This window comes from Hydra vulgaris, chromosome 12 (genome assembly GCF_038396675.1).
Source record: "Hydra vulgaris chromosome 12, alternate assembly HydraT2T_AEP".
In the NCBI taxonomy this organism is placed as follows: domain Eukaryota; kingdom Metazoa; phylum Cnidaria; class Hydrozoa; order Anthoathecata; family Hydridae; genus Hydra; species Hydra vulgaris.
The window spans coordinates 47,193,916-47,206,269 of NC_088931.1; the positions used below are offsets into that span (position 1 = coordinate 47,193,916).

Genomic DNA, 12,354 nt, shown 5'->3' on the forward strand with positions numbered 1-12,354 from the left:
ACACCCTTGACCTACTCATCACAGATGAGCTAGATCTTGTTTTTGCACTAAAAACAGGTGAACCTCTAGGCCATACACCACAAGATCGTACTCACTTTATGATAACCTGTTAATATGCCATTGCTAGTACTGATGCAAATCAATCTGCCAATAATTTACTGAGACTTGTTTGGGCGAAAGCAGATTTTGAGAAAAGTTCAACATATTTTGAATCAGTAAACTGGAGTAATTTATTTGCTGGCTTATCAGCAAATGATTGGTATGAAGTTTTTATTCAAGAATATAATTTAGCATGTGCTCAATATATACCAACAAAAATATCTAAACTAATTTTGGATCATGAAACGTGGATGATAACTGATGTAAAAGCTGCTATTCGTCTAAAACGAAACTTTTGGGTCAAATATAAATCTGCTGGGAGATATCTTCTTGCCAAATTAAAATTAGAGCATAAAGCAGCTAGCATATCAGTAAAAAAAGTTATAAAAAAAGCAGTCCTGGAATATGAAGAGAACATTGTTTAAAAAGCTGATTCCAAAAATACTCCATTCCAATGTGGGAAAAAAAAAGAAGTGCAAAAACTATACAAGCTCTGAAAAATACTGATGGAATAATCTAACTGAAGGTGAATATATTTGCAGTGCTTTTAGTAAATTCTTTCATTCTATTTTTGTTGTATCTCAAAAGAATCTCAAAAGAAGCGTATTTTTCTTTAATTCATAGAGATTTTAGAAAAGATAAATATTTTTACTTAAAGTTTATTGACAAAAAAAATTATGTGAAAAAATGCTTTTAAAAAAACTTTAAAAAAAATTTTAACAAAATGTTTCTCAGCAATAATACAAAAAGTACTTATTTTTATTACAAACAAATACCATTTTTAAAATCTCTATGAAAATACGCTTCTTTTGAGACCCAGGTTGACATACTTTTAAATAACTTTTTTTTCGACAATATTAGGGACTTTACCTTAAATACTAAAAATTTGAACCCAAATATCTTTACAACTTGACGTGATGGTGAAAAATGGTTTGCATATTTGAAATCAGCATATTTAATTTGTTTTAAAAAACCACCTAGTTAACAAGATATGCACAATAAAATTTTATTTGTTTATCAGTGTAATCATTCATTTAGTACTGATGTTGTGCCTGATAGATGAAAAAAAGCAAATATTACTCCAATTTTCAAAAAAGGTTTTAGACTTTTGGCCTCAAATTACAGACCAGTCTCTTTAACATCAATTCCTGGAAAAATAATGGAAGCAATTATCCGAGAGGTTATCATGCACTACTGTGAAGCTACAGGTGTCATCTCGAATACACAACATGGATTTGTATTTAAAAAATCATGTGTGATTAAATTGTTAGAAACTCTTGACATCATCAGAGGCTTTACATCAAGGATACCCTGTTGACGTTATTTTTACCAACTTTGAAAAAAGCCTTCGATACAGTGCCCCACAAAAGACTACTATATAAACTTTATGCATATGGTATTTGCGGTCAGATTCTTGCATGGATTAAAGCATGGCTAAATAAAAAGCAGCAACGGGTCAAAATAGGACCAAATACATTGGAATGGAAAGATATAGTTAGTGGAGTCCTATAGGGATCAGTCCTTGGCCCCCTTCTGTTAGTGTTGTATATTAATGACCTACCAGATAATTTGACACACAACATAAAATTATATGCTGATTATAGCAAAATCATTGGGGTAATCAGCTCACCATCAGATGTAGATTTTTTACAAGCTGATAAAAAATAAAGCTGTTGAATAGTCAAGAATTCGGCAGATGAAGTTTAATATAATAAAATGTAAGGACATTCATATTGGTCAAGGATCAACTAAATCAAATCAAAAATACTATATGTATGATGACCATGACACACAAGTCAAATTAGCTGATACCTATATTGTAAGAGATTTAGGTGTACTCATCTCTGATAACCTTAAAGTTAAGATGCAAGTAGATTCTGCTGCTATGAAGGCCAATCAAATACTTGGAATTTTTAAAAAAGAATTTCAGCACAGAGGATTAAATCTGTGGAAATCGCTTTATTTAACCTATATTAGACCACATATAGAATTTGCGTTCAACCATGGTCACCATATCAAGTTAGAGACATCAATATTTTAGAAAACATTCAAAGAAAAACTACAAAAGTAATTTTTTCGATTTCAAAACTGCTTTACAATGAAAGACTCAAAAAACTAGGACTTACCACCCTGACTGAGAGATATGATACAGCATTTTAATAATAACAAGTCAGATTGATGTCATTAACTGGCATCACCCACCCATGTCTCTTTCCTCTTTTCTTTGCGATGGACCGGCTGGTGGTACTCGTGGTCATGCTATGCGATTAAAGTGTCAACTGGTGAAGCATTGCGAACAGAGGCAATATTTTTTCACAAATCGTATAGTGAAACACTGGAACACTTTGCCAGAGCAAATTATTGATGCTCCAGGATTGAGAAATTTTAAGGAGCTATATGATAGTCATGTTGTAAGAAGAAACATTACAGCCTGATTTAGGATGCGAGTGTCACTTTGGTAGTGCAACAACTTTGGGTTCTGTACAGGAATGCTAATACCATTCCTTCACAAGTCTTTTTATTTTTGTAAAATAACTTGTTCAGAAAATATCTAATATTAATAATTAACTTTTACTCAATATATATTCAATATATTTATATTAAATTTATCATTGGTAATATTTTTATCTAATAGTAATTGCATGCTAATAGAAACCAATATATTTTCGCTTTAACAACCCTTAACCCATTAATTTGCTTGGTAGATGAATATATTATACATGGCATAAACTATATTTATTAGACAATTTTGCTTCACTTATTTAAATTACTTTCATTTTACCAATGATGAAAATCCTTTTTTCATGAATAATTGAAGTTCATATTTTACTTTTATTTTAACAAAAACATTTAATGTAATATTTTAATATATAAAAATTTCTGTATTTAACTAAGCACATTTTTTTCTTTCAACTGCACTTAGTCAATTCATTTTATTTTCTTTAATATCTTTTTATTTATTTTCTTGTATGTTTTGCCACTAATTGCAAATAAATCAATGAATGATATGTAGATAAATTTAAAATTGTTAATATATTGTGTGCACTTACTTTTCATTAATAGGATTATTAAAAATATAAATATGTTTAGTAAAATCTTGTTTTATGTGACAGTAATTTTTATAGTAGTATTTCATAAAACAATCATCTTCTTAGAATTAAATATGCAGTTTAAATAGTATTTCCAAAAAGAGTTAACAACATTGTTATAAACTAATTAATACCCTGTTCATACTGACAAAAAAACAAGTTTTATTTTAAATACACATTAAATTATTATTATAAAAATATTATAATAAAACAACAATAAAACAATACTATGAGGTTGTTTTGTCAATATAATATATAATATTTCACCATGTTGTTTTATTGATGTTTTATATAGTTTATAACATTTAAAACATAAAACGCGTTTAAAATAAAAGGTCTTTTAACGGCATTGTGAACAGGGTATAAAATCTGCAGTTTTTCAAATGAGCAAGAGATATAAAATGTGCGCTAGTATTTCTTTTTTAACTTTAGAGACTCAAGTTTGTAGCTTTTCCCACTGCTTGCAAAGCCATTGCAATAAAATAAATTATTTCTAAAGAAATTAAAAATTATCCATTGCCCATTTGCATTTTTAAAAAAAGGATTAATTTTATTTAAAATTATTAAATAATACAAATTTGTTAACTTTCAAAGCATTAATTTATTTTTGTATTTATAAAGTTCAGTCATGAAGAACTTTTACTAAGTTAAAAATTTGAACAACAACAACAAAAAAATTTTGACCATCCAAAAAATAAACAATCGATTTTCAATTCTTTGTGGTGGCCAGTCGAATTGACTGCTTGTCACTGATTTCTTATTTTTTTTTTAATTGGTTTTGTAGTTAAACAAAAAAGCTTATAAACAATTCTTTGTAAAAATAGAAAAAAAAAATTAATTAAGCAATTAAATCATTTCAACGTGAAATTTTAATTAAACTAAATCATAGTTTAAAATATTTAAAAAATTAAAAAAGTAATCTTATGAAAGATTTTTAAAAAGACATGAAAAAATAGTTTCAAATTTTCAAAAAATTTATTATAAAAACTACATGTCTACCAAAAAAAATTTACATATTTAATTTACACAAAATGAATTTATTTTTAATGATCATTATAATTAATTTTTTTATTTAAATAAAGGCTTTGCGTAAAACAAAAATGTTTGAAAAGATCAACGGATTATTGCTATTCATAACGTAATAATTTTTTTATTGCATTTAAATAGGGAAAACATTAAAACAGCATGGTCAAGTTGTAAAGGAAAAAATTAATAGCGTGGTCAGTTACAGAGTGCGATCGCACACCATTCCTGTCCAAGCCTGATATATATATTTATATATACAGCATAATTAAAAATTACTATTTTAAAAAGACTACATTATTTTTAAAAAAATATTTTTTTTTTGCAACTTTTTAAAAACAAATGTTTATACAATTTCAAAATATTATATTTTTTTCATTTCAACAATTTAATTTCACTTTTTAAATAAACAACAATTTAAAATTTGTTCATTTATTAAACAATCATTAGAAGTAATTTGCTAAAGCGCTTTACGTAACTTTAATAAAACATTTCAAGAGATAAGTTTAAAGAAATTTATTTTAAATGCAATTAACATAACAAAAAGTAAATTTCGCTTTGAGTTTGAGTTTTTTATTTTAAGGCTTATTTATTTTCTATTTCGTAAGGAATTATTTTCTTTTTCAGTTTTTCTTAATTTTTTTCATAGTTTCCAAACTTAAAAAAAAAAGACTTAAAAATGCTAAGCTAAACTGTTTAGCTTAGTGTTTCTTTTTTCAGCGCATTTCTGAAATGCTCAAATCATCAAAACAGTCGTGGTCAAGTTGCCAACAAAAAAAATCATTTATGTGGTCAGCAATAGCATTAAATCGCACACCATTCCTGTCCAAGCCTGATATATATATAAATTTTTTTTTTCATGTTACAAAAATCTTTTGGGATTTTTTTAAATATTGTTACATATGGCATCACTGAACCTCTTTACCTAAAGAGATCTAATTAGACAAGGCATTAAAAATAAAAACACCTAATATTGCTTCACCTTGTAACTAATCTTAAACCGTGATTGTATTGCTGTAAAGTTGTTTATTTATAAAGTATTATACAAAAGCAGTTTTTTTTTTTTGATATTTTTATATTCCCTAATCATTTACTCGTTCAACTTTGCCAGTGGTTGCAGGTAGCTTGTTCAATTCTGCCAGTGGTTGCAGGTAGCTTATTAAAAAAATTTTGAATACATACAATTTGAAAAATAAAAATTGTCTCCCTTAAAGTATACTTACTTGGTCAGGAGGAAAATTGAATAATAATTGAACAATTTGATTATGAAAATATTCTTCAAACAAAATTCTAGCCGAAGATACACAGTCCTCAAACCCATTTGGTTTCTTTTTTATTGATTTTATAAGTGTTTCAAGTGTTTCCAGCTAAAAGTAAAAACACTATAATACATAAGTAACAATATCTTCCGTTATGATTGCAAAATATTATTATAACAATATCAAAACTAATCTTTTAATATTGAACAAATGATTTGTTTTAACTATATTAAATATTTTTCTTTCTTTCTTTTTTTGGCTGATTTAAACTTGCAGATGTGGCTCCATGAGTATGAGCCATAGTATTAAAGTAATAGTTTGTTTGATAGTATATTCTTAAAACAATTTATGCTAGATATCTCAAAACTTAACAATTTTTGAATAATACAATTTTTAAAACAATTCAACAGAAAACTCTAGTACTTTATTTCACTTAGTCAGTGTATTTTTTGAACCAATAAAATTAGTTTGTAGATTTGGCGGGATTTTAGTATTCTTCCGCACCAAGATGTTTTGAGAACATTTATATTTCCATGTATGTCGGTAAAACAAAAATTTTTTTGTTTTACAGACATATATAAATTAAATGTTCTCAAAACGAATACAAAACCTGGCCAGTTTTTCGCAACTAAATATTATTTCCATGGTCAGTAATTGAGAGCCATTTTAGCAAAAAACAGCAACAACAGAATTTCATTGGTATGTTGTTACATTTTTGATTGTCTTAATAAGCACTTATAAAAAATTTTTTTAAAAGAATAGAAAATAAATTTTCAAACTATTATTTTTTTTTTTTTACCATAACAGATCTCTTTAACATAAGTATTAACTTGCAGCATTCTCAAAATAATCAATAATAGTGAAAGAACCAACAATATGTTTTTTATTAAAAGTCATTTTTAAATTTAATTCAAAACAACAGTTCATACAAATATAAAACTCTGATATTTTCATTAATATTTAAAATAAAGATTAGTGATGCATACAAAATTATTCAACACTGTGATTATTATTTCTAAACCATTATTTAAAAAAAAAAAGAGGTGTGAACAGAAATAAGGTGTTCCAGTTCTTTTTTACTCTCTCTTTTTCTCCCACTCGGTCTAATAAAGTATTAAAAGTAAAAATATTTTTATAACATATTACACTATTGCTTATAATAAACCTTATAAAAATCATACCAATTGCATTCCTTGAAGCTTTAAAGTTCTTTCCATAAATTTCGGATCACTATAAAACAATTTTAAATTAAAAGTTAAATATAAACATGTTATTTTCTTACAAAATTCAATAGAAAAGATGCTGAAACATTTTAAATTCAAAAATATTGGATACTAAAATATTCAAAAATCTTTAATACAAAAAATCTAAAAATATTCATCTTACTTGATATACTGATTTACTGTCTCTGCAGGCTGGGCAAATAAACCTTCAAAAGAATCACGTGCCCACTAAAACAAGGTAAAATATTATGATAAATAAGCATTTAATGTATATATACAAATATAAAAGCAAAGTTAGATTAACAATGTGACATCATACTGATTTAAGGGCTGTGAGGGCTTTATTGCATACATTGACTGATCAAGAGAGAACATGCAAATTTTTTACTGCTGCATCGACATAAGGCTTTAGTTGAGGAGTTAAAACACCAAAAGTTTGAGTAAAAAGTTTTTTTATTGTCCTTTTTTATTCTTCTTTTTGTGAAAAAACCATATGGAATTAGGTTAGCAAAATAGGTCAATAAATGTTATCTATAGATGCTACACGTGCAATAACTTTATCAAATATTCTCCTATTTAAACTGTAGATTACACTTTAAACAATTTTGTATAAAAGCTATTACTTTAAAGAATAAAATAAGCTAAAAAGTTTTGAATTTGATAAAAAGAGGGCAAATTTATTACTGGAAATGCAACTTTACTTATGTTTAACAGAAAACCAAGTAAAAATTTTTTTTTCATCTTTTAGGTAGAATTTCTGCTAATCGATAATGCAGTTCATATTAAAAGTTTTCACAAGATGTTGTGAATTTTATATTATTTACAAAAAAAAAAATTAACTGCATCAGAGGTGACTGGCTAAAGAAAATGAACTTGTTGTCTTGGTACTATACATTTACATTAAATCACTTACATTTATTATTTAGATCTATTATTTAGAGTTAGCATCTATTATTTAGAGTTAGCATCTATTATTTAGAGTTAGCATCTATTATTTAGAGTTAGATTTTTTAGAATTACGTAACAAAAAAATTGCATATCTATTGAACTCATTCACTAAAAATAATTAACAAAGGCAATTTTAAATAACTAGTGGCTCTCTTCCCGAGTAATTTTTAATCAACATTTATGAAAGTTTAGTATGACAACTTTATTCATACCTGTTTGAGTCATTTTGAAAAATTCTAATTCAAACCACATGTTTTCGAGGTAAGTATAAACACATACGTTGGGAGGCAACTTTGTAATACATCAAATATTTACGGGTCAAAGTTCAGAAAACCTGCTTAACTCAATTTGATATCCTATATTAATATCTTAAGAGTCATGTTTAAAAAGCTGGTACGCTTCTTACAGGTGTAAAAAAAGATGACAAACTTGGAGCTTAATCTTCTTTCCATTTTCAATTACTTAGATGAAGTCTGTAACATTAGGAGACAGTTAACTAATGTTGTATTGGGAGTAGAACTTTTCAATTATTATTTCTAATTTAATCAAAGCTGAATTATTCACATCATTTAATGAGAGAGAAGTTTCTTTGTTGAACATTCAACAATGTGACTAGGACTTAGTTATATTTTGCGGGATCATTAAGCTATGTTTTTTAGATTTTCTTGAATAATTTTTCTTTTGTTTGAACATTTAGGAAGATAAAAAAGTTCAGTTTTTGCAGACATTATCTTTTTGAATCTATACTTTTAGACTCTTTGTTTTATTTTTTATCTTTCTTAAAACTTTATTTCCAGATCTTCTTTTATTAGGTGACGACGAGCTTTTTGGTAATTGGCATTCATAAAGTTTTTCAGTTATGGATCACGCTAGCATTTAAAAATGAAAAACAAATTTTGCTAACCTTTTGCTTATTAAACTTTTATTTAATTTACTAAAAGTTATATATATATATATATATATATATATATATATATATATATATATATATATATATATATATATATATATATATATATATATATATATATATATATATATATATATATATATGTATATATATATATCAATTCCCTAAGGAATTTTATTTAATCCTTTATACATAAAAAATTAAGAAAAAATTGCAATAAAAAACAATTTTTTTCTTTGTAAACAAAAGTAACTCAAAAAAATATATCTAAATTATTTCAAACCCCTTGGAAGTTGCAACATAAAACGTGTATGTTCATTTTGTAAATAACTAAAACTTAAAGAAAAACCGCCAGAACTTTGGTAAATTTAGATTGTTTTAATTTGCGTTACATAAATTCAAAATTAAAATGTGTTTTAACTAAGCATCGTTATTCAAAATTTTAAACGTAAGAACATAAGAATTAATATTCTTGCGCATATATTGGCAGTTCTCAGAGGGAGTAAATGAGTGCGAAAGCGGAGAAAAGCTCTCCTAAAACGAACATGAAAAACCATGTGATCTGCTCCTATAAACAGCTTTAATGAGAGCTTTCGGTTTTTGCACAAGCTCTCTCTATATTCATTAAATAAAATCTTTATTGAATTCAAAATTTGATTTTTTATTTAATACAACCATATGCTTGTAATGTTACAAGAAAATATACATAAAAAGAGTTGTTTATTGCGCCATAAAAAATTTCTTAAGACAAGTCTCAATAATAAAATTATTATGCAACAATGTGTGTAATAATTATATATACGAGTTAGTGCGAAACATTAAAAAAAAAAACAGTTAGAACAATGTTAAAAAACAATCTACTTCAAATGTATTTTTAAAAAAGTTTAATATTATAAACTGAATTTTAAATAATAGCTTTAATAGTTATTATTTAGTTAATCATTTTCTTAGTCAATGCTACGTCTTCTTATGTAGGAAGACATTATAGCTTGACTAAGAAAAAGAATATTATCAATTCAATTTTTTATAATGGCATTTTTATAAGTAACTGATTTTTTATTTAAGAAACCAATTATTTAGTCTAATCTAATTAAAAATAATTGTATTTCAATTGGCACTCTTTAATTTTTTTTTTTTTTTTGCAATAACCCTTCCTTTATAAAAGCATTTTATTAAGCAATTATTGGTTTAGTTCATATGTAACCCAGTGCAATCTGCTTCTTGTCCTGCTGCCTTGTAGGATACGCATTTTTAGGCAAAAGCTAGGAGATGCCAAATCTGACTTAAAACAACCAAGTAGGAAAATAAAATTCAATTAAGCACTTGTTAAAAAGTTTAAAAAGTATTAAAGAAAATTCTAGAAACCACTTTTGACTGGAGCTGGATTGTTGCTGTAGAATAAGACAGAGTTCTTATAAGAAATAACTTTATCAACTGAAGTTAGAGCAAATTTAAATCTTTGGGATATATCAGGAAGAGAGTGATAAGATTTAAGAAATAAATTAGAGAAAAACCAAATGTAAGTTTGTAGCAAACAGGACTTGAATTAAGTGAAATCATGAATCGCGATATTTGAAAATGCTTCCTGTCTTTAAATTGTTAGTTTTTTTGAAACGGTAAAGTCTGATTTAATCACTTAACTTAATAGCTGTTATTCAATAAAAAATAAATTGATCTTGAATGATGATATAAAATCTCATTATAAAACCATATTATTGTTATTATTATTGTTACTATTAAAAAATTTAAACTATCGTTTTAATTCATTTTATAAGTCAGCAGACAGGGCCGACAACACCAGAAAGGGGGGCATACCCTCCCACTTTTTTTCTTTTAAAGAAAATTCTAGTTCAAGAGGACTTTTTTTAGAACTTGATGATTATGCTCCTCCACTTCGAAACCCATGTCGTCAGCCCTGTCAGATAAAACTAGAAAAATAAAGCACAATAAAGTACAATATAATTATTAGAAAACAACCCCTAATCATAAAAGTCTAAATGAATTTAGTGGTGATCTAATCATAACAGTCTAAAGGAACTTAGTAGTGATTTTAAATAAAAGAAATTATAGATATAAAATACTTTTATATCATTTTTAAATCTTATTCAATACTTTCTTATAAATTAAATGCGCAAAACTCTTTTGCAAATATGTATACATAAATTCAAAACAGAGGAGTTTAAAAATATATAAAAACTAATTGAAACTTTTTAGATTTATTTTAAAACAAAACAAAAAAACTCTAACGACTTATTTTAAAATATATCTTTTTTATTATTTAAAACATTTAAATTTCTAAATAAATAATTCTTTACAACTTAATCCTAAACAAAAATCAATTTTAATGTTTCATACAATGCACTTATAGCTTTAGCATAACTTTTTATTGGCTGATTTTTAAATTACTGAGCTAACTTTTCGAACCTTTAGTAATTTTTTTATTTTATAACTTTATTTATTTATAATCCTTAAATTACCTGGTGTTTAAAAAAACAATAATTAAAAAAATGTAAGTGACTGTTATTATTTTTGCAGTAGTAAATTTATTGTTTTTTTTTTTTTTAAATTAATCTTTGCAATATGATAAATTGATTATTTCATTAAAACAGAGTTGACGGTTTTTAATAAACTGAGAATTTAAAGATTTTCAGATATTACAATTCAAGATCACTTAATTCGAGCCTTGGTAAATATAAATAAAATTAATACAACTTATAAGTATAAATTATACCAATCAAATATACCCAAAGCATATTTTACCTGAAGTGTATGTTCAATTGCATTTGGAAAATTTTTCAATGTACATATAGGAATTGATTTTTCAGGAGGATCTTGAGATGAGCTGTAAGATTCAGTTATATCTGGTAAAACAACCTATATTTCAAAATTTAATAATTTTCAAAAATTTTAGATTAAAAACATGATTTTTGACAAAAAAACATTAAAAATAAAGTTTTTGAATTCGATAAACCTTAAAAATAAACATGATTACAAATGATTATTTAAAATATGCAATATTATTACAACATTAATTATTCTTTAAAAAAAAAAGCTTTTCTTACAAGTAAGTTTTAAAAGCAGAATCATAAAGAATTTGGAAACAGCAAAAAATATTTTTTTTACCTGAGTGTTACCTTTTGTACCAAGTGTTCCTGACTCAAGAAGAGGTTTTTTGTAAAACACACATCTCCTGTCCATGTACATTCCTGAAATTTGTAATACCAACATTATTAACAATATTGCATTCAATTTAATTCAATAAATAATTGTATAAAATTAAAAACTTTTTACTTGCGTCAATATTGTCAAGTGCATTACAAACACCATCTAAAGCCTCAAAAAAGTCATCATTGTAAATATCTGCATAAGAATTAAGTTAAATTTTAATCTTTTTTTTTTTAAATTTTTAAAGAAATTACTTTAACAAACTTTATCACATATTGAAAACCAGTTAACTCAAAATTGGTCAAGCATTTTTTTATCTTAAAGAATTTTCTTTAAATCCCTGAACTTTTTCTGAATCATTCCTTTTCTTTCTTTCTTTACTTTTTCCTTCCTAAAAACTATTTACTCAAACCTAATAACTTTTTTCACTGTTTAGCCACAACTACAAAGAATGCCTAACTAAACTAATTAGACTAAAGTAATAGTATTTTAAAATAGAAAAGATACTTTCGGTATCAGGACCCACACGATTTTGATGTGCTATAATGTTAATATCACAATTCATCTCTTTAATAGTTAGAGCTGCAATTTCAGATTTCATTTTCTTAACAAAAAACATAATACTTGTAAATAAAATT

General features: G+C 25.6%; 1 protein-coding gene across 1 annotated transcript in view; it reads right to left on the bottom strand.

The window, feature by feature from the left end:
* The window catches only part of LOC100215063 (ubiquitin-like modifier-activating enzyme 1), a 72,572-nt gene that overhangs the window by 27,403 nt on the left and 32,815 nt on the right, over window positions 1-12,354 (bottom strand). The window contains exons 12-18 of the mRNA XM_065813487.1: window positions 12,224-12,320; window positions 11,843-11,911; window positions 11,675-11,757; window positions 11,312-11,425; window positions 6,857-6,921; window positions 6,652-6,700; window positions 5,435-5,578 (exon numbers count right to left, since the gene is read on the bottom strand). Coding sequence (XP_065669559.1) covers window positions 5,435-5,578; window positions 6,652-6,700; window positions 6,857-6,921; window positions 11,312-11,425; window positions 11,675-11,757; window positions 11,843-11,911; window positions 12,224-12,320 — 621 coding nt within the window. The remainder of the gene's footprint in view (window positions 1-5,434; window positions 5,579-6,651; window positions 6,701-6,856; window positions 6,922-11,311; window positions 11,426-11,674; window positions 11,758-11,842; window positions 11,912-12,223; window positions 12,321-12,354) is intronic.